The sequence below is a fragment of the Vanessa atalanta genome, chromosome 3 (genome assembly GCF_905147765.1).
Source record: "Vanessa atalanta chromosome 3, ilVanAtal1.2, whole genome shotgun sequence".
Classification (NCBI taxonomy): domain Eukaryota; kingdom Metazoa; phylum Arthropoda; class Insecta; order Lepidoptera; family Nymphalidae; genus Vanessa; species Vanessa atalanta.
The window spans coordinates 12,116,287-12,140,886 of record NC_061873.1 but is presented as its reverse complement, the minus strand read 5'-3'; the positions used below and the strand labels follow the sequence as shown (position 1 = coordinate 12,140,886).

The 24,600-nt window shown below is 33.2% G+C and overlaps 1 protein-coding gene across 3 annotated transcripts in view; it reads right to left on the bottom strand.

Annotated features, from left to right (window-relative positions):
* Positions 1-24,600, bottom strand: part of LOC125077436 (RNA pseudouridylate synthase domain-containing protein 2-like) — a 408,954-nt gene that overhangs the window by 47,767 nt on the left and 336,587 nt on the right. For 2 of the 3 annotated variants that reach the window (XM_047689399.1, XM_047689401.1), the window contains exon 2: positions 11,903-12,195. The exons of the other annotated variant lie outside the window; for it this stretch is intronic. In XM_047689399.1, coding sequence (XP_047545355.1) covers positions 11,903-12,079 — 177 coding nt within the window. In that variant the 5' untranslated portion in view covers positions 12,080-12,195. The remainder of the gene's footprint in view (positions 1-11,902; positions 12,196-24,600) is intronic. 3 annotated transcript variants of the gene reach the window in all.

Genomic DNA, 24,600 nt, shown 5'->3' with positions numbered 1-24,600 from the left:
CTTCATAAGTTACTTGTGAATTGTTGACAGCCGAGTTAGGGTGATACTACTAGTATCCTAATCATTACTATACTCAATGTCGCATATCACATTTTATCGCCGTGGAAATTTCAAATTCATGTGATACGTTTCTTTATTCAAAATGTTACTAACATCATTTTAATTGATCAATTTAATTATGACGTTACGTTTAAAAATTGTATATGTAAAAATCGTACAGTCTGCTTAGCAATTATACATTGTAGTAGCAGGTTCGATTCAGTCACTTTGGGCTTTAATTATGATACCTACACTAAGCAAGCTTTTCGCTTAGGTAGAGATAAAAATTAGAATATTAACAAATCTCTCTGCTGGAATCCTTAAAAAAAAACATACTAGTGAGAAAATATTTGTTAAAATAAAAAAAAATAAAACTCATGTCAAATAAACATTGATAAATAAAGCATATTGCTCAATGCAAGATTATATTGAAGATGAAAAAGCGTGGACTTAGTATATGTTCACTTCTAGCCAGATTATATAGCAATTTGACTGACTTTACTGATATACTCTGTAATTAAAATGGTGGATAAGAGTAACTACTGAGTTTCATGCCGGTTCTTCTCGGTACTCTCAGAACCGGTGGTAGCTTTAAATTTAATTCAAATCGAATAAATAATATTGAGTTTTGATTTTATTGATTTCGTTTCCTTGAATTTCCAGGTGAAATACCCAAGTCTGATTGCAAGATATTTCGGTCTATTCATTTGAATATTTTGGTCCGAAACATGCAATTGGACACGCGAGGCTTTAATCGCTTAGAAAAGACCGATACGGTGCATTACGATCGATGGTAAGTCAAACGTAAATATGAGTGCAGGTCGCATTCACAGTAAACAGATTGGCACATAGCCAGTGTGAAACCTACTTGGTTTACAGCGCAGGTCTTTTATTGCATCAGGTGGTGACTTCGAGTATTTGTATTGATTGATGACGAACACTTCACTTTCGAGTAAACTTGAACTCGATACTATTGGCGACGGAGATGCTGCGTTTTCAAACTTCGAATTCAATACATTGCTTAGCAGCTAAGTTTTATCAATCAAAATGTAATGCGTTGATATAAGCATAATTAAAATATGTGATTGATTTTATTAAAAAATCAATATTAGATTTGTTTTTTATTGTTGTTATTGATTTAAGTGTATCGTATTCTTTCGATATATTCATGTTGTTGTTCGATTCAATTCAATGTTCAACAGTTTTTTTTTTTTTTAATTCAAGTATCAAGGACTTTTTCTTACGTAAACGCTATTTATATAATTTGCATATTATATTAAAATACGCACTTTACGAATACGGTCCTTGACCCAGTGAAATATTTATGTATTAACACTGATATCAAAATAAAGAAATCTTTCCCGACATTCGATCACTCACTTCCCCACAAACCTACTTGCCTTCGTTATAACTTATTTAAAATTCGACACACGCGCGTACACTGGGCCAAACGCCACGCGCAAATATAGTAACTATCGTACTATCAATAGCGACTAAAATTCTAGAAATAAATTCAAGCCTATGTATATTAGACAGCTTTTAGTTAGGCAGTTTTGGGCCTTATACGTCAAGAAATAAGCATCATAAAACAATACATACATTTTCGTGTGCTTCTTCGTACACGTCAAATGTTTGCGTTTACTGGCTCGATGCACATCACGTGACTCGAATAGCGGAACGATTTTAATTCGATAATTGTATTCGGTTTCGCGATTACTTCGATTGATGTGTAATCATTCGATTTTTAGAATCGCAACCTATGTTTAAACAAAACAACGACTACACGAAAAACTTTATTTCAGACAAATAAAAATAAAAATTAAAGGGAATTAAAATGCAATTTACTTGATTGGAATTGTAGGTTTAAAAAAGGTTAAGCCTTTAAGCTTTAATTCAGTTTCTGAACGGTTCATTCTGAAAATCGGAGAGAAGTAGTCTCATGAATAATATTATTTGGTCACATTATATTACCAAGCGTGTAAATATTTATACTTCGAGCGAATGGAATAAATTTCTGTCATTTCGTTGATATAATTTTCTGGTGCTGTTTTTAAGATTAAATATATTATTCTTACGATTACGTGGTGTTAGAGGCGTTATTTTTGTTTTTGGCAGGCGGACGGTCAAATGAGCCACCTGATGGTGAACGGTAACCACCGCCCATGACACTGGCTGTAAGAAACATTAACAATCCCTTACACTATCAATACAACATTGACTGACTGACTAAGTTGGGAATAAATACTTGCGAGCTATTTCAAACAGTTCAGTTGCATTAATTTCAAAACGCATCACCAACCAAGTTCTTTTAATAATATCGCTACGGCTATAACATTCAGAATCGGTATTAATCAAATAAACTATATTCATTAATGAATTGACATCGACTGTAAATAAAATGAGAATAAAAGCAACGCGGTCTCCTCGAACCATCGACGATTCGGCTGACTTCATATGTTTGACGTTGACAGATGCCCCCACTTATTCCACTCCCGATAAATTGGGTCTCATTCTGCCTTAATACACTTCATATAATCCAAGTTTTATACTTTTTGTACAATTAAGATACAATGTTTTCGTCGAGTTTAATGCCATTGTTAATGACTCATATACGAACTCCGGAGTCGAGTAGTGTGTACACCGGTTTTCATGGATACGCCATTCCGAGGTCCCGGGTTCGATTCCCGGCCGAGTCGATGTAGAAAAAGTTCATTAGTTTTCTATGTTGTCTTCGGTCTGGGTGTTTGTGGTACCGTCGTTACTTTTGATTTTCCATAACACAAGTGCTTTAGCTACTTACATTGGGATCAGAGTAATGTATGTGATGTTGTCCAATATTTATTATTTATTTATTTATATATATTTATTTTCCGTTGAAGTAAATATGAAAGATTATCAAAATCCGTGAGTTCTCGGAAATAAAGGCTATTTTCTTCTTTTAATTTTCATACAAGAGAACTCAGCGAGTTCATAAGAAAATTTAACTCAAATTATGCGAACCAATTATATTTACTAATTTGCGTTAATAATAACAAATTTTTTGCTTCGAACGATTTTTATTAAAGCCGTTCTACCGTTTCAACAGAGTAGTTACGTCGAAAGAATATCGGCGTTGTATCTTTTAATACTTGATGTTCTCGTTTAAAATTGTAATAAAAAATAAAGAACTCGTAAAGTCGATGAAGCGATTAATAATCAGCCCACAGCATGTATTAAAGACAACAGTAATATTGATTAAACCTTAGGTTTAGGTCACAATGAAACAGTTTATTTCTAGGAACTTCGTATAGGTTACGTCTTTTTTTTTCATGGCTTTGGTTTGCGGACGAGCATATGGGCCACCTGATGGTAAGTGGTCACCACCGCCCATAGACAAAGGCTCTGTAAGAAATATTAATCATCATCACCTATGCGCAACCAACCTTGGGAATTAAGATGTAATGTCCTTTGTGCCTGTAATTATACTGGCTCAGTCACCCTTCTAACCGGAACACAACAATACAGAGTACTGTTATTTGGTGGTACAATATCTGATGAGTGGGTGGTACCTACCCAGACGGGCTTGCACAAAGCCCTAGCACCAAGTAAACGTGCCATGTGTTGGGACAATGGTCGTCTTACGTAATACATAAATTATTACTGGATCGTTACATCGAATAATTTTTTATATCTTTTAAGATTAAGGATTCTATTTATAAATTTCTGATAACTTTAGAAATTTTACGATTCTCACGATCAACAATTCAAAATCAAAATCGTCATTTTACGCATCTATGTTAAAAGTAGAGCTACCACGGATTCGGTACAATCTACCTACCGAAGAACCAGAAGCCGAAGCCGAAGGAGCGCCTTTTCAAATAAAGTTAAACAAAGTTAATATACAAAGTTATGTTAGTTAAATACACAATATATATTCTGCCTGAAACTCAAGATACATTTGTAAACAGTTTAATGATCTATAAGAAGAAAAAAAGTTTCGTTTTTTCTTAGTCGTATTAATTACTACTTAGAGGCTAAAAGCGAAAATATTCAATTATATCATGTAAATAAAATACTGTTAATATATCTCTGATAACCACAACCGATAAATATCAAATTACAATATAAACGAGCGTCTAGAATATAGATAAAAAAAAAGATTATAATGAGATGCTGTGGGAATGTCGTCTGGATGCGACGGATGGAAACCAAACGAACAGTAGTAACATGCCCATATAGGTAGCCTTTAACGAATCATCGTCTTCACTACGAATATACATACTTCGAGCGTGTGACTACAGAACCTTTTTATTGTCTTCTGGCGTGTTAGCGTGTTTAATCCTTAAAGCTACGTCCATACCTGGGCAATCTTGTATATTATCGGCAATGAAAAAAAAATCGTCACTTACTCACACATGTGTTACTGTAGCTTCATAGATTGTAGTGGCTTAGCTTTCAATCGTGCTAGTGTATTCGAACCCTTATTTATTTAAAATAGATCGGTTTATCTTTTTACTTTTTACGATCCGACTTTAAGTAACAGCGTCCTGTGGCAATTACTTATTTATAATATAATTACATTTAATAAATTTCATTAGTGATTGCAAAGAAGGGTTAAATTGGCATAAATTATTCTTAGCACCTTATTCTATTATTAACACACACTTTACAAATTGATATAAAAAATACGGTTTAATTTTTTAATCTATAATTGTTACTTTTCTTTAATAGAAAGATAGAAAGAAAGAAATGTTTATTTATGGATACGGCACAATTATAAATATATATATATATAAAAATAAAAACTAATAAAATATTACTTAATCCACAAAGAAGGAAAGAAAATATAAAAAAAAGATTTGGAAAGCAATGTTAGTAATTGTGTCCAAAATAGGTGTACCATTCAGTTTCCAATTTAGGTTCCATCGCTGATTTTCCATGGTACCCTATTACAGTGTCAATGTAAAATATTCAAGTTAGCCATCTGATGATAAAAGTGATCATTACTGCCCATAGACTAGTACTGTTAGAAATATTACGCGTTTGCCATATCAAAAAAGCGCCACCAACGATGGGAACTAAGATACTATGTCCATTGTGCCTGTAGTTACACCACCGTTCAAACTGGACCACAAAAAAAACTAAGCTGTTTGGCGATCTACCCAGACGGGTATAAAGCCCGTAAAACCACTAAGTAAAATGACTACCAATTACCATACAAATCTCAAAATCATAGTCCGGAGTCAATAAAAAGACAGAATTTACATTTCTATACAAGTGGATTATGAAAATGTACACCGACCATCTAGATTAAATTATCCACCACATCATCACCATTTAAATTCAGATCAACGTATGTATTTTATTATTATTTGTACAAGATAGACGGCGGCAAAAACATAAATGCAATGGAATTTTAAGTAATTAACGAATCACGCTGTCTATTTAAGATTTAATTAAAATCTTTATCATTCCTCTAAAACAACGCAAAGTTAATTCATTACTTTAATTTGCAATCGTTGAGTAATTAGCAATCAATTAGTTATAAGATCGACTGTAAGCAAATAGTTGAGTAAACACAATTAGTTAATTGACTTATGTGTTTGAATGAAAAAGAAATTGCTCTTACTATAAAATAGGAATAAATTCATTTAAAATATTTCATATTCGAACGTAGAGATGATGAAAAATTTTGAGTTATTATTTTTCGATTTTCAGAGAGGTTTTTTGCAAACGTCGTTTAAAGGTTTGTTACTTTGATAACGAGATTTGATTATATGTAATTCGCTAAAATTGATGGTAAGGGACGAGGCGGTAGTAATTATCAGTGGTCGCCACAAGTGGTCGTCACAATTATTCAGATTGTCACAGTCAAGTTAGCTGTTGTCTCAAATCAGCGATCTAGAACATTTACAGCCCGTAAATTTCTGTAATTAAGGCTCTCTCTTTGAGGAGAAGGTTTGGAGCATATTCGTCCACGCTGCTCCAATGCGGGTTAGTGGTTGGATACACATGTGGAAGACTTTCGTTAAAATTAGACACAATCAGGTCCTCACGATGTTAGCCTTAAACCGCCGAGCACGAGATGAACTAATAACACAAATTATGCACATGAAAATTCAGTGGTGCTTGCCTGGGTTTGAACGCGTATTCATCGGTTAAGATGCACGCGTTCTAACAACTGGGCTATCTCGGCTCAGCGCTTTAGAACCTCGAAAATCCATTGAATCGCATACAAAAGAATCAAAATTAGTATTACTAAAGATGAGAGATGTGAAAATGGTTAGACTAAATTGAAGAAAATTAATTGACCGATTTTAGTAGTTCACGTAATAATATCACATAATGATCAACTTGATTTATTTCCCGCTAAGTAGCAAAGCAATAAAATAAGAAAAGTTCAGTATCCTTTTCTTTAAAAAATACTTTTACCCAACATTGGAACATAATAGCTTCGATTTAAACCGCAGTCTAAAATACAAAAACGTATCCAATATATAACTTTCGTGAAAACAAACGCACGGTTCAATTAAAACATGTTTAAATATTTAACGACTTTAGTGTGGCTCTTCGCCGATCGTTCAACGAAATATATACCTTAATATTAAAGCGACAAGAGCTAAACGACGAAAAGATCGTAACACTAATTCGCCAGCAAGTTGGCAAATGATCTCCAAGCGCAACATCGTGGCAATTACAACGTGATTTATAACTTAAATACTAACATTAAGTGGGGAACACAAGTGGGCTCGATCGAGAAAAATGTTAATTTTAGTTTCGATGGATTAATTTGATCGTATAGAAACGGCCACCAGGAACGCTGAGGAAGAGAAATCAATTTCATTCAAACAAAAACAATGGGCGTTACCTATTTTAAAAGGTTAATGTAATGGTAATGATTGAGTTATAAATATCGTGTCATTATAACAGTTTGTTGTCGTCCGCAGCTTCGCTCGCAATTTAAGTGTTGGTTGTCATGTTTTGGGCAAAAAAAGTACCATATTTTGCTTCATACCAAATTTCGACAAATTCGGTTCATTGGTTTGGCAGTGAAAGAGCGACAGACAGACAGACAGACAGAGTTACCTTCACATTTATAATATTGGTATAGTATAGTATAGATCAGTGTGAGTCACATTTTATGTTTTATTGATGGACGGGATCTGTTTTTTACTTTTACTATCATTAGCAATGTGATTACGGATAAGTATAACAACTATTTACGGATTTAAATATACAAGATATATTATATATAATAACATCTAATATGTTGATGACGGTGACCCCTGACTAAATGCAGCCACGGTGCGCATTCACAAGTGCAATCATTTTTTATATAATACTAGCTAATACTAGCGATACCCCATTATAAGGAATTACTAATATTCCTAATTAATCCTCCATTTAAGCTTAAAGCAACAATAGCGCAAAGGGTCAGGATTTATTATGAAACTTTTTAAACATACACGAGTACTTGTGTGTATGTAAAAATCTTTGTAAAAATCTTATATAAATAAAGACGATTTTTATTACTTTTTTATTTTTGTTTCTAATACATTGCATCTACGTTATACAGCCGTAGGTCACAGAAAGAGCGTAAAATGTATCTCAAACAGACGAGAAGTCTACTAATGTATACGTCGTTATATAAATAATTACTCAGTTACGATTCAAGCAATAAATCATCTTAATTAATGCTTCGGTATAATAAGGATATTATTTAATTCGCTCTACGTGAAGTACCATTTGAACGTATACTGACTATTCTTAAGCAATAAAACATACATGAATACTTTTAAAAGAGAAAGAGTAAAAGAAGACAAACAATAACTTTAGAAGAAGTTTAAAGTATAAGCATTACACACTATACGAAGCTGATAAACAAGCCAGTTACTGGCTACCGTCTAGATTAAATCCCTTACAAATTACAGAGCCATTAAATTTGTCTGCTGGTTGATATTTATTATCGGGTATAGCGTAATATTTTCCATACGTTTAAGTTCATTCATTACGAAGATAAAGGGATTTACGAGGCATGTACAACGTCCGATATTTAAGTGCCTTTGAAAAGTACACAACACTAGGGCAGGAGACCACATATCATTTAACAATACCACACATGTCGAAGTAAATCAAAGGCAATTGGCAGACGAGACGAGTGAACGTGTAGCTCGTACATTTGCCAGTAAATAGGTAAAGGGACCACCTGAAAACCAGAGCTGTTTCCATTCAGGCATACTAAGCTAGCTCCTTTTGAGACGCAATGTTATACGTGTAATTTAAATTGTCGTTATTTGTTTAGTCATGCAGTGTGTGGCCATGATATATTTATTTGTTCGTCTGCCTTTTGCATGCTTTTTTTCAATATTATTAAATTTCAGTTATTTCATCTTTTTGTATATTTAATGAAGACTTTTACTTTTATTTAATGATGTTTATATTTTATAATTAAATATATATATATTATCAACAATTATCTCAACGATGACACGACTACCCTCACAATTTCTCGCCGGGCGCTCACTTAGAGCCGGGCCTCCGTCGCGTACGCATCGGTCGTATTTCTTTATTACGTTAGCGTTAGGCTAATTTCTGCTTTTGGTTTCTAAAAATATTAAATTAATTATAAAATTATAATATTTTTGCTAACGTTAGAAAAACTAAATTTCGGTTTGTATAAACGCTAAATATATATAAATATATACGGGCATCATACATGCAGTTTATACTAATATAAAAATTAAATTAGCGATTTTAAGTCATACTGTTTGCACCGCACACATATTACTTAAAAAAAAAAAGAAATGAATAAAAACAATTAAACATGTACGTTAATCATTCCTACTGGGAATAATACAAAAAAATGCCGTACAAAACGATTATGCTAATCAAGTTTGGCAATCCATTTCGAAATGATAAAGTTATTCAAATTCATAAAAACTTACTAGTTATAACTTTTTTTCAGCGACAAATTCTTTACTCAACCTCCGTCCCATTAAGAAAAAAAAACAAACATTTATCAGATGTACTAAAACGTAATATTTATGCGAAGTTATAGACTATAAAAAAATAAAGTCTAAAATAAATATAGCGCCATTCATATCGTCTGGGAATATACGACGAACCGTCCATTTAAAGCTAGGAGTCGACAGGTGTCTGAGATCTTAGCATTAAAAATGGAAAACAAACTTTAGTTTATAAACGTGACAACTGCGTCGATGTACATTAAAAGAAGAAAAAAAAAACTAGAAAGAAACGTGTGATAATATTTGAACACAAATAAAAGTGTAAGATTGTATTTGCCTGTGGATAATATTAAAAAATATATTATATCGCTTGTTGAAAGATCGAAATGACGTAGCTGGAGACTGGAGACTTGTTTCAAATCCGGACTAACGTGAAATATACAAAAAATTATCATTTGGCTCAAATGAGATGAGGCATCGTTTAACGAACTCTCTAGAGGAGTTCTATTAAGAGTGACTTTTAATCGAGTAATTTCGACTAGTAAATTTAATAACACATAAATGAAAAAAAAGTAGAAATATGACAAAAAATAAATAAATAAAGAATCAAATAGTATAATAACTCAGGTAATATGTTTTGCGAGATATAAGAAACGTTAGCGAATTTCATACATATGCATACATCTAAAGAATATACAACATTTAGAAGATTTAAAAACGAAAATATTTGTGAAAATTTAGACTTATCATCAAAATAGGAAGTTCAATTAGTCTATTACTTAACTATTAAATTATAAAAAAGTGTGAAGTGTATTCGTTTTTTAAGCAGGATTTTAGTGGTCGCAACAGACTCTTGGCGGGGAAGGCTGCTACTGGGAGTCCAGAGTAGAGAGTTACCTCTGAATTTACTATTCATTCTTGGTAGAATTCATATTCCAAGCTGATAATAGCTTCATTATGAAGAAATTGTAAAATGACAATCCGAACTGGCTCATTTCAATAAAGTATTATATTTGACTCACAAAACAAGATATGTTATTTTAAAATAAAGCGTATTTTTGCATTTTTAATATACTTTACATCATCATCGTAACACAAATTCGATCGACGTGCTGATTGCAATCCGGTTAGTATAAAAAAGTGATTTTAATTTAAAATTAGTTTGAGTTTTAAAGAAGTTCGTCAACGAAAATAGTTAATTGTTGTATGGGCCACCTGATGGTAAGTGGTCACCACCACCCATAGACAATGGCACTGTAAGATATATTAACCATTCCTAACATCGCCAACACTAGCTCACTCAGCCTTCAAACTGGAACACAATAATACTGAGTACTGTTGTTTGGCGGTAGAATATCTGATGAGTGGATGGTTCCTACCCAGACGGGCTTGCACAAGGCCCTACCACCAATAAAGCTAATGGCAATACATACATATAATGCGGTTCGAATATTTTTTAAGAATAAAAACGTCTGATTCGACCATTAAATTTATTAAAAGCAAGATACTTTGTCGTTCGCATGTTTACTTGAAATACTTTGAAAATTCAGGAGATTGTACCTACTAAATGGAATACGCAAGAATTTTAGATTTTCAAACTATCTGAGATATTCAGCGGAGAAGCCTTGCGGATAAGATCTTAAGCCGTCTCCTAAACAAGAATGCACCTGCGGGAAGAGTGGTATAATTATACATGTGCTGCCTATCTAAGATGTATGTTAACACTTAATAATTTAACTGTAATGTCCAATATTTCTTTAATTGCTTACAACAGAACCCGAGAAAAGTTATCCGAGATCGCTCTGTATGGGATACACAACGCTACCTACCTTTGAAATTCAAGCAAATTTGATTTCGAATAATCTTACAAAAAATTTAAAAGGGACGAGAAATAGAAAAACTCTAAATGATTTACTTTTTTCAATGTTCGGATTATACGAAATACTGAATAGGCAGTTATTTTGAAAGTCCAGATGGTTTTTTTTTGTATATATTTTACATTAGTAACAGTTAGCGAAAGATCTTCTTCATTAGGTAATGTATTTTAGTAAATATAATAACATAAATGAATCTATAAGCATATCCTTATATTTAATTATTTTTTAATATTTATGTATGTTTTATTCTTTCTCATACGTATGAAAAATATGTGTTAAATTATTTATTTGGTACTATGTGAAGGACAAACGTATATTATATAGTTTATGGGTCAGTGCAGAGGCTTATTCACGAACGTACACTTCAACCCTTATCAGACATCGCCCGCTTTCTATTATTTTGTTTATGCTTGACAAAATCTAAATTGTTTTCCTTTTATTTCATTAGTCCTCTAACTTGAACCTCCAACAATAATAGGATCTCAACCCAACTCCACGTTATAGTATTATTATTGATAGGATTTGTTATATATACTATTTTGGTTGTAAAGTATATTTTTTATGATATGGGTAGGCGGAAGGGTAAACGTGTTACCTTTTGGTAAGTGGTCAGAACCACCCATCGGCGATGTAAGAAAAATTGACCGCAAAAACGCCACCAATCTTGACAAGATATCATCTACCTTACCACACCACCACATACAGATGTTTGATGATTCCTCACGATGTTATATGTTGAGCCCAAAATAAATTACAAGACATGAAAATTCTGGTGGTGCTTGCCTGGGTTCGAACCCACAATCATTAATATGCGTGCGTTCTAACCACTGGGCCGTCCCAGCTTTGTATTATCTATTACGTAGTTATTAATTTATATATGAGTTATAGAAAGTTTCACTCAAAACGAACGAAAGAACTCTCACTTCGTAAATAAGTACTTAACTAAGTTGCCGTTTTGAAAGTTATTTAGATAAGCATTCATTTTTATGTGCCGGACCGGTTTCACTAAACCTTTAAGCAGCTTTATAAGGTTGACCTTACCTTTCTTTGCGATTGATGTTGTAAAGGCGGAGCGATCAGTCTAAGCGGCGGCGGGGCCGGTGGCAGAGCCGCCAGCAGCGGTGGCACAAGTGGTACCACACCGCCCATCGGCAACGCCACTGCAAACTTTTGTACCCCCATTGTCCATGGTACAAACCACCCGCCACCCGCCTGCATCGCCCCCCCTCCCCCGTACCACGCCAGCTCGATCAGCTTCCGATAAGCCACATCCAAAACCACTGACACTATCGGTACCGCGTTGACATTTGACTAGTATTCACTTCCACATGTACCTGTGGACAAGGCAAATTTATAACTTTAATATTGCTATCTAGATATATACAATATTGCATTGTAACAGTCTGAAAATATTCCACTGCTGGGCTAAGTCCTCTACTTTTTTATGAGAAAAAATTTCATGCTTTTTCCACCACGCTGTTCCAATACATGCTGAGCACGAGATTAATTATAAACACCAATTAATCACATGAAAATTCAGTGCTGCTTTCCCGGGTTTGAACTCTGTATCATTTAAGATTTACGTCTTTAGGATGTAACCCTACTGTAGTTAAAATCTCTCCTCAAACACAAAGTAAACACTTTACAATTAAAAACGAAAAAAAAAAGGAAATCTCACTAAAATCGTATAATCGGCTTAGGCCTTTTCATTTGAAAAATCCCAACATACATATTAAAAATTTAGACATAATTATTCCCACATTAAGACGGTCGAAAACTGGGTTAATTCCGAGAGCTTTTGCGGTTGAACAAAATCTTTCCTGAGTCCGTACTTTTTTCTCGGTTACGTAATACCCTCATTTATTTTGAAACATGTCAGCATCGTGTGACATCAAGGACGGGCCGTCTCCGTTTTGTCGTATAATATCAGAGACAATTTTCAATTGACAACTAACACGCTTCCACTGGGAAGTGTATATTATGTACCTATAATAACATAAACTGTATATATTTAACGACACCAAAGAACCACGATTTTGTCAACGTCTAAATCCGAAGAAGTTTATTAGTATTGACAAAGTTCCACAATATATAAGACTATTTAATGAATTGTAATTCAAATCATATTTAGTTACACTGGCTCATTCACCCACGAAACCGGAACATAACCACCACGTATTATTCATATATTTTGGTTGACATAATAACATTTTCTATCTAGTACAATTTTATTAATAAAATTAAAGACTTTATTTTATTAACTATATTAACCAATAGTATTTATCGCTAAAATAGTTTAAAATAAAAAAAAAAACATTTACTGTTCAACCATTGGTCAAAGTAAAGAATTTATTTCGAGAACTTAAAACAAATGTTCTTCCATGATATTTATATAAGCGTATAGAATGTTCTAGACTCTCAAGAATATAGAATTAATGTATTTGTCGAAGGATACTTCGAGATCTTAACACGTGGATCATTATCTAAGATCAAAGGAATTTCGTGTAAAATACGTATTTATTGGAGCGGAAAACCAAATGAAAATTGTCAGTAATACGCTTTCTTAGTTCGTGTTACAAATTAGGGATCGTAAAAATCTAGACGAGCAAGAACTACGTTGATTTATATAAAACTAGACTATTTACCATACTTGACGCAATTTGGATCTAGAATGTGAAGTAAATCCTTAGTTTTCTCCCTTTTGTTCTACCAAAAAAAAAAAAAGAAGTTTAACTTTGGAGAGTCTTTCCTCACTTGTATGTCAATTATAGGTTTTAGCCTTACTTTACGTGACACAAGTTGCACTCTTCTTCAGTCGAATACAATTTTGCATTTAAACTGTACATCACAAAATATTGCTTACAAAATTCGGCCGCAAAGTTTGACGTCATCGCGTTCAATAATGCTGTACAAAAGGATTTAAAAATGGTATACGATATTAAGCATATTGTTCAGAGGAGACAATCAAGGTTTGATATCAACGATTCCTTAAATGAATAATAATTTTTAGAAAATCATTTTAATAAATACAGCCTTTATTTTAATATTGCAAACTCTGCGAGATATTTCTTTTCTCTTTACATACAATGCATTTACTTTTTCTTTATCAACCATAATTTATTTTTCATAAAATACTTTATGGACAATGATAATTATTTTGTCGGGGAATATTATTGTGACGCCGGGATTCTTATGAACACTTTTTTAAAATGTAATTGCTCTCGGGAACTTTAACTATAGCTATTGTGCTCTAGAGAACGTTAATTTTAAAAAGCGGCAACACTGAATTAAAAAAAAAAAACACACACACCATTTTCCTTGATACTAATTTATATCGGAATTGTTGTCGTTGTATCGAGATATATTCTAATAGTTTTATCATTTTCTGTTTTAGTATGTTATTTAGCGAGAAATTCGTTAATTATTTCGGGAAGACGGTGATATAATAGAAGCATCTCATCGCATAATTATTCAACTAAATGAAACCGATAAATATAAAGACGTATTTATATTTCGTTTCAATAATTAAGGAGTAGATGGACTAAATGCCTAGAGTAATAGTACTTACGTATTGATGATTTAACCGTATGATATAATTATTATTATTTTTGGAATTATTTTTGGAAATCACGACGTGTTAGATGTGAATTTGATCAGGGCATTATTTGATTCTCCTAAATAGTTCGAAGTCAGGATGTTGATAGTGATATTTATTTATTTTATTTACACTTCATTGTACCACAGGTAATTAATAGATGACATCAAATTTACGATAAATTTAACCTTCACGCTATTTCAGTTTAATTATATACCTCCATGGGTATTCCCATATGGCGATGGAAAAACGACCCTCCACTAGAGTATTACAAGGGAAAATTATGTTCATAAAGCCGGACGTTTAATTCTTTCTATGAGAAATGGTTGAGCGAATGGATATAATACTGGTTCATCTATATTAACCCACCAATAAATAGTACCAAAATATTTAATCGTAATTTAGCTCTGTGCCAGATTTTGTTTAAAAATGTTAAATAAATGTGAATTTATATTATAATGTAGACGAAGAAACGATGCTCGGAGTTAAATTTAAAACGTATAATGAGAGATTTTAAGAATCTAAATCTTGATCTGATTCCAATGTCTAACAATGAAAATAGCTTTGAATGAGGAACATTCTCAGCGAATTAATCTTGTTTCATTTTGTTTAAACTTCGAACATTTTGTTTTTGTAACGCGCGCTAAAGGAAAAATTATAAAATTCAAGTTTATATTTACATATTGTGAACGAGTAGCGTGTATGTCACTCGCAGATAAAGAAGCAGAGGTGTCAAGCCGTTTCCGTAACAGGAAAAACGCAAATCAGTAGCAATTTATTCAAATGTGCATACGAGTTTACATATTCCCTGTTTCATTCGAGTATATTTATGGCCAGATAAAAATGAGACGATGATAACAAACAACGTATAAATCCATCGTAGTGAAATATTGCAAATGCACGAATAACGTGCGTTTTAATGAGCATACAGCGTCTCGCTTCAGATTCAATGAAAAGGTATAACGTATTATGTCTTAACAACTTGTTATATAAGCAAATTTATGGGCGATACCCACTCAGCGGTTTCGTCTGTTGCCAACAAGGTGCATTTACGTTGCTGGTTTCTTAAAATCACGTAGGACATCATATCTTAGATACTAAAGTTAGCTGCATATTAACTGCTGCCATAAGATCACCATAAGTAGCCTATTGGGTCATATTTTTCAAATAATTAAAAACCTGATTCAAAACCATTTCATTCCGGAATGAACCAGAAACTCAACACATGTTCAACATTATTTTAACATTTGTAATTTAAAAATAAAATAACTATATATAATTATCGTTTCGTTACAAATACCACTCTAGACTTTGATTGGCATATCGGATCCTCTGTTAAATATAAATATAATGAACTCAACGGACACAATGACATGCAGACTATTTGTAAAACTGAAGATAATGGAAATGACATGACGGACGGCGGGAACATGAAGAGATACATATAAATTATATTTAAAGCGGAACAAGTTACTATGCCAAATATTTAAAGACAAGATGCACACGACATTATGTATAATAAATATTATAAATGCAGACATTTGACACGAGACCTAGTTTATTTTTCGCGCTGAGAATTGGAATTACGATTGAATGGGTAAGAGCTGTTAGCATTCCTGCCACCTTTGCTCGGTCATGATTCTTAAACTATATTTAATCTTTCTTTTGTATATACTTTCCTCTGATTTAATAAGACATGTTTATCACAATAACGTTTGTACTTATATGATAATGAAAAAAAAAATAGCAAACAAATGTTTTTGAATCTTCGTTATACAATCACACTTGAAGGTCTGGACGGATACTAATATTTTTCATCATCATTCCGTCAATCTTAGTCCACTGTTGGACAAAATCACGCCTTCCACATCCAGTCAATTCTTGAGTCTTTAAAATTATTAACGAAATTGTAGCAAATTAAAAACCAATAATACAATATTAACATTTTTTCCAAATTATTGCATCATTATTTTACAATATACATTAAATTGTAAGCTCCCACTTTTTCAAAACATAGATTATTTTGAGAAAAACGAACAAGAACCTCGGTGGCTACTATTATTTCATCAATCATGTACATATGTATATGCAAAATCATCGAAAATAAAAATAACTATTAAGTATGCCTGGGACACTGGTTCCTAAAATATAAGGTGGCGATGATGATACCTAAAACAGTAAACAAAAGCAAAATAAAACGTTTGTTTCAAACATAGGGGACCTCAAGTAGATGAAAAGGATTAAATATAATTTTGGAAGCAAAGCCCATAACCCTCAGAACCCTTCTAGAGACTGACGTCAGCACTGAAAACAACAAACACCTTGGGTGGTAACATAAAAAGGTAGTTTGTGAACAAGTGCATTACCCCCGTTGGCTGCAAGCTATTAATCGACTTTTTTATCTTGAAAGATATTTCGGAATACTTAATTTATTAGTTTTTACGATGTTTGAGATTGCTAACCAAAATTTTATTTCCAACAATTATTGAAAAAATCCTGGTGAAGTTTGATTATAATTTATGCGATTTTTTTGGAATTTTTCGAAGTCTTACACGAGTAAGGGTCAAGCGCACTTTAAAAAGGTTTAACATAATTTAAATTCGATAAAAAGGTAAGCCTCTCCCAAAAGAGAATTAGGATCGCTAAAATAATTTTCAAGATTTAAATTCGAAGTGAAACGTTAAGTGAATTTATAGCAAGCATGTTATAAATTCACTTAACCTTTTTTATCTAACTTTTTACTTTAATTAATAAATCTCATAATGCATTTGTATTGAAAACATGTGTAATATACCAGTTAAAGATTACCAGCGTTTGTAACAACTACTTAGAGCATCTTTTCTTATTAGAGCATGATAGTTACATAAATTAGTTGATCATCATCTATTCTGAAAGAAAGTTTATTTGAGTTCCTCTATCTATTTCGAAATCAAAATTATTTAAAATTAGAACACGTTCCAGGAATTGACACATTCGAATGATGGGTTTTTGCATTTAAACTTACACGATATCATTATTATATCTATAATATATTATTTAAAATAGTACTTTTAATAAACTAATGGTAACATTTAAAATTAATCTTAGAATTTTCTGTGAATGAATTTATTGAACACTCAAAACCATGTTCCAAAAATGAATTTAAATATTATTAATATATTTATTTTTAGATTTTCACCGCGATCACAGCTTATTTTTATTTAGCCCGACGTTTCGACAGAGATGCACCTGTCGTAGTCCCGGGATGACGGACGGCTTAAACTCGATTATAAAACAAAAATAACATACATTGCAAAATTTTAAACTGTTTCAAACTAATTCAATACTGAACCAAAACTTCAGAGTACTATACGAAATGTATTTGTCTAAACGATCTAGTAAGCTAAGTAAGCACCACGTGTTTTTAGATTCTTCTAATAGCACGTGTCTTAAGCTCTGTTTCCATGAAGTTTTTGACAAGTATATTCTATAGTAGATATAGGATATCAGTCAAAGCGTCGGTAATAATACACCGATTGATAACAATAGGATTTATTCGGTCACTGGACGGCTACGTCAGACTTGATCCTTTGTGGCGGAAAGCTAACAGAGGATCATGCTATTGTTGATTGTATTAGATATCGTTCATGAAGCCGTAGAAACTCGACGGGACAGGATCGACAGGTTATTTGAAGATCGTGGCAATGCAGAATTGATTTTAATTGGTTCTACCTACGAGTATAACTACATAACCTTTTGCAGTTCGGTCAGGTCTGCATATAGGTCAGTGCTTTTCAACTATCTGATTTGTTAGGCTTTATGTAGTCCAATTAAAATTGCCAAAAACAATTAAAAATTGAAATTAAAAATAAACCGCTTAGGATAAAGGCGAGTGAGAAGTTTAAAATTAATTGTACATCATCATAATTTCAATGTTTACAAAATAAATATAGAAAGAACTAGGTAAAGTTACCGATTACGTACTCTTACGCCTACTCTCCTGTTACGTGGGATAGGGATTTTCATTATACAATAACAACACTAAGGACAATAAGGATGTTATCTAACGTATGAGAGATACTCTCGGTATGGAATTTAGGTATAAATATATATAAATTATTACACTAAATGAAAAAATTCGCCGCTTACTCGACTGGAGATTGCTTGTTTGCAACAAGCAATCTCCAGTTGGAACGCATTCTACTAAAGCAAAAATAAGTATAAATAAAATAAATAGATATTCTCGTTTTGTATTAACAATAACATAATCATTTGACGATAGACGATGGCGCGTTAGTTTTTAAATAGGTCTCGATATACCGGATTTCATTTGGGTCAGTATTGTTCGGACTCCTATTATTGTTTGCGGACAACGAGGACCCATTGTTCTCTAGTAATCTAAACGGTCTACGTAATCGAAATGTAATAGCTTTGATACGACTATAGCCAATTCGACTGGATTCATATCCTTGATTATATACACGATATAAGTAACATAGTAATATTATAAATGTGAAATTTTGAAGGCATATTTTGTTATTCAATCACGCAAAAAACAACTCGACGTATTCGTACGACATTTGAAATAGATGTAGCAGATTAAGGATGAGGGGGGGGGGGGGGGGTAGCAGATTTAGATATCCCGTGTGTATTAAATACATAGGTTATCTAACACCCGCCACCGTTAGAGCGGGATAAGCCGCGTTCTGGAACTAGTATATTATGTATCTACTTATAATCGAAGAATTTGACGAAAAAATGTGTCAGTTTCAATGTCGTTTTAATAACACAAAGATTGCAATAACAGTTATGATCAATGTAAAAGTAAACGACGATATAAAAATTGTAGAATACGAAGAAGTAGATACAGCTAATACCTTCAAATGTGATTGGAGATGTATTAAAGACATCAATACGATCGGATCGAACAAAACCACATCGGATGGAGTGATTATTCCGCCGGAATTTATGGCCTCCCGACCATACCCTTCCATATTAACAATGGACGTCATTTAGTGAATGTTGGTATCGATATTAAAAGACGTGGGAATAAATACCATTAGGGACCGTGTATAATGGAAACTGTCATTATATTAAAAGTACATATCGTTACCGATATAGTCATTATAATTAATTAAATAATATTGTAACTTTAAAAAGTGTGACTGTTGATTTTCACGTTCCTTCCTGCAGTAACGATGCAAAGAATTGACGTGATTGGTATATTCTCGACGACCTCCGTTGTCGAGTAGTGTGTACACTGGTTTTCATAGGTACGCCACTCCAAGGTCCCGGGTTCGATTCGCGGCCGAGTCGATGTAGAAAAAATTCCATTAGTTTTCTATGATGTCTTGGGTCTGGATTTATGTGGTATCGGCGTAACTTTTAATTTTCCATAACAAAAGTGCTTTAGCTACTTACATTGGGATCAGAGTAATGTATGTGATGTTGCCCAATATATATTTATTTATTTACCTATATTATTTAATAAAACCTACTTAACCAATATTCATAAATTTTTTTCTGGAATACGCACCGCATTTTGGAGCAGGTTTAGTGTATTATATTATTGTATTAATAGGTAATACTATGCGATTCGCAATAGCAGTCTGTGCATAGAATTTTTCCATTATTATACCTCGTGTTTTCTGTGCCTCGGAAAACACGCAAAACGAATAATCGCGCCTGTTATACGATTATTTCGGGTCGTAATTGTTGTCAGTCTATCTCAGTCCGCCCGTCTCCCGTCTGTGAGGCGGACACTGCGATTATTATTATTACAAATAAAAAGCTAAAATACTAAAGCGGTTAATTTTAATATTTTGGTTAGTTCATTTTCTGATATCGGCAACCGTTGATCTTAGTAATTATTCTTCTTTTATTCCTTGTCGAGATCCACCCCAATCCGCCAATTCATCATCATAACCATATCATTAAACATAACAATAAATTTGATCCAATTTAATCCGAAACCTCTCCCCGACCTTATTAAGCACCTAACACAAGATACGAAAAAGATAATAAACGAACAAACAGAGGAAAAAATACTCGATCGTAAATCGATGGACGATGCGAGGCATAATATTTGCAAATTGCGACTGTGTACCGGCGGCCCTTAAACTTTTTCTTCCAAACTTGTTCGTAAGAGATAAATTACAATGAGATATTTTCGACAGGAGTGAAATAAATTTTAACGCTTGACATTTACTTTTAGGGTTAGAACGAAATGCGAGTGATAAAACTCAGGTTTTGACCATCGTTGGATTCATTTCTGACGTACGCTCGGCGTCTGTTGCAAAAAATGTTATATTTTCGACGTGATAAATTAATGTTTCATCTCGTCGATCCGACTCATGTTTTATGGATTTATTATATTTACAAAACAGAGTTTTTACTGCGGACGGTGTGATTATTATATTTCACGTTTTCTCGGGTAATGTGATGGTAAACGATATTTTTATTCCTTGTTAAATTACTGTTAGTGCAATCATATTTTCAGTATTATCAGAATTGAAAACTGCAAGATTTCGTAATCCAAAAATCTTACTTATGAATAACACATGATGTGAATCTGTATTTAAAAGAATGAAGTTGCATCTAACTTCGACAGACAGCCAACCACTGAGCCTGTTGTGTTAAACCAGAACATGATAATTAATGGAACGATTTTGGAAACACTTGAAGGTAATTACTAACGAAATACTACTTACACGGTCGGCCATTAAAATATCACTGGTTAAACAACAAGCGTATTCAATTAACCACAACAAGACCCCGGTAATAAGATGATCGCCACATACCATGACGTCACTCGAATCGGGAACACACAATTTGTTAGAAATGGCATCGACTATTAAATTTCAATTCAGTTCGGGATAGAAAAGATTTTAGCGTAAGCCGATTTATGTCCAAGTGATTATGGGACGGTAGCTGCATACAAAAAATCGGTCATGGTCTCATTTCGAAGAGCTCCAGCCGTAGATGTGCAGAAAAATAAAGAAGATTCTTGATTGCGATTAACTAAACTGTTACAATTTAACAAAGAATTAGTTTTAGAGAGCGGGAAAAAGTTACTGGCCCGTTAGAGAGCGGTACTACGGCTGTATAAGAAAAACATAAACAAAATTAAACTAAATCATGTGTGTATACTATTTGACATTAAAAAAATCATTTAAATAGGGTTTCATCATTTTGGCGCCAAATATTGAGTGACTTGCCGTTTACAATGAAATTAAATAAAAACAAAATCTGTCATAGGTTCCGAAATTTCTAAAGTTTTTGAATAAACCAGTTTAATATTACTATTGTGACAAACTAAAATGGTGATATTCAACTTTTCTGGTACTTACACTCATGTAATTCACTTCATGAAAAAAAATATCAATTTCAAATTTACTGTTCTGTGACTTACGATAAAACAGTCGAGACACCCTTAATACACAAAAGTGTTATATTTTTCATTGGATTTCAATATTTATTATGTTTATTGAAATGTCACAATACGCTGGCAGGCATATTATAGAGGTTTAACTATCGCGTGTTTTTATAATTAGCAAGGATAACGATAACAAAATGAGTAAACGTATATTTAAAAAATATATATGTGTGTATAATTATAATTCAATTTAATGTTTTATCAACGAGTGTATTTATAAGCCGCGCTTAAGCTGGTAATATAATATTATTATCATATATGTTTTGAAATTGGAACATTATTAAAGCATTGGCAAATAGTATTTGCTAATGCTTTAATAATGTTCCAAAATAATCCGTCAGCTTAACGATTGACTTGTTTTAAAAACGAACGCAAAAGCCCGAGGACTTTGGGCCCTCTTCTAATGGAAACGGCGTCATACGCCAAGGCCCGGCCTTACAGGAGACACCCTTCGGACGCGCATACTCTGAGCTCTTAAGTGGACTCTCAACACCTGACTTGATTACTCGGTGACGCTGTAGAGGCCATTAGGGCCAATATCAATATACCGTCCGGAAAAAAAGGACTTAGATTTGGCAAATAATTTATACCGTTGTCGTTTTTTTTTAATGTAGGTCTGCGGGCGGTCAATTTAGCCAAGTGATGGTAAGTAGTCACCACCGTAAATATTGATGCTGTAGGAAATTAACCATTAATTGCACCAAACCAACCATGGGAGCTAAGATTTTATACTCCTTGTGCCTGCAGTTACACTGGCTCACTTACCCTTCAAATCGGAACACAACAATACTAAGTATTGGTGTCTGGCGGTAGAATATCTGATGAGTGAGTGGTAACTACCCAGACGGGCTTGCACAAAACTCTACACCATTTGTCGATACCTAAAGTAAAGATTAATCAGTGATTTATAATATACTAGTTCCGGCGTCCTTCACAGAATGTAAGGGAACTTAACAGGTGTTAGGTGCTCCTAAAGGTTTTACATCTTAACTCCTATGAGTTAAGACGTAAAACCTTTGCTAACAAACAAAGTTACTCTTCCCATTTGATATATAACTAGGTTTAATAACTAACAAAGATACACAATCAGATATTATATTTCACAAAGTTGTATTAGTTACTATTGTAATTGGCCGGACTGGCTATCGTCTCCAGAGAACTTAACTTTAATGGTAAAAGGTAATTATTTATATTTTCACTTTGCTTAACTAAAACAAGTAGAGACGGTAGCACGTGATTCTTAACTGAAGATTGCAGATGATCGTTCGTATGTATATAATTTATCTCGCAGTAGGCAGTGTAGATAAACATCGTGCATATCTGCATGTATTATTATTGTCTATATGGGGTATTCTGTCACACGACTCGCATTAGAGGGTTGTAGAATGACACCCTTCATCTTAAGAAGGAAGTAAGCACCTGCTATATTCGATGAAAATCTCGACTTTATTGATTTTAAATACAATCTTTGAACATACAAAATGGCATGTATAAATACTTGTAGAATTTTATGACATCGAATTATCCGGGAAGGAAACTATTGGCTGGCCAGAGCGAGACAAAACATAATAAACGAATCAACGCTATTCAAGACTACTCATATAAATATAATTTGCATAAATTGTAACATCAAATTTTATAGCGAGACGTTTTAACAAAATACCAATAGAAATATTTAAATTTTTATCACCGCAATTTCAATAACAAATTCCTAAAAGGATCCCTAAAGCCTATAAAGATTGTTAGTATCGATTTTAAGTGTCGATTCGATATCTCGATGTGAAATCAACTATCGTTGGTTCGAGTTGAGGTCCTCGCCCCGCCATTACCGAAGCTTGTATTGATTTTAAAAATAAAAACGTAATTACCTAATCACCGATTTTATCTGTACTTCGACCGAAACAAATCGAATAAATGTATGCGCCTATATTTTTTCGATTGCTCTCGTAATAATATTATGGTGGGATTTTAGTTTTCACTTTTTTAATAACTCTATGATCTTTAATAATTTCTGAAATTAAGAAAAACACGTTTTTCGGCGTAACGAATCGAAATTCGAAAACAAGCAACTGTTTCTTACATAAGGGCAATCGATATTTCGTTCCATAGTTGAGAATAGGGCTTTCTAAACTACAATCTCTGCTGGCTTCTATTTTTATATCAGGTAAAAAAGTAACTTTATTTTACTCTCGAATCTCTTCTACGCAGAAGATAAAAGATTTACTTGGTCTGGGTAGGTAGCGGTCACACATCAGATATTCTGTCACCACATAGCAATACTTAGTATTGTTTTGTTCCGGTTTGAAAGGTGAGTGAACTAAAGGCACAAGGGTAAGTACTAGTTAATATTTCTTACAGTACAAATGTATAAAGGCGGTTGTGACCGTTTAACATAACGTGGTCCATATGCCCATCCGAATATATCTTCATTCGCCACCCAAGTACTAGTCCCTTATGAGTCGTACTCCTTATTCAAATATATAACTAGCCAACTGCTTTCACTTTTCTTCAAAACGTGCGTCATATATCCGGTTCTTCGACGTATGACTATATAACCTTTTGAAGAAATGTAATCAATTTATTTTCACTGACATCAATAACACTTTTCCGTCAATTAATGTGGCGTAAATGTGTCTAGGATGATATAGTTTACGTTAATAGAACAAGTTCTAGAATCGGTAAACAATTAACGCGCCTGCTTGGGAATCAATCATGAAGCTATCGACAAGT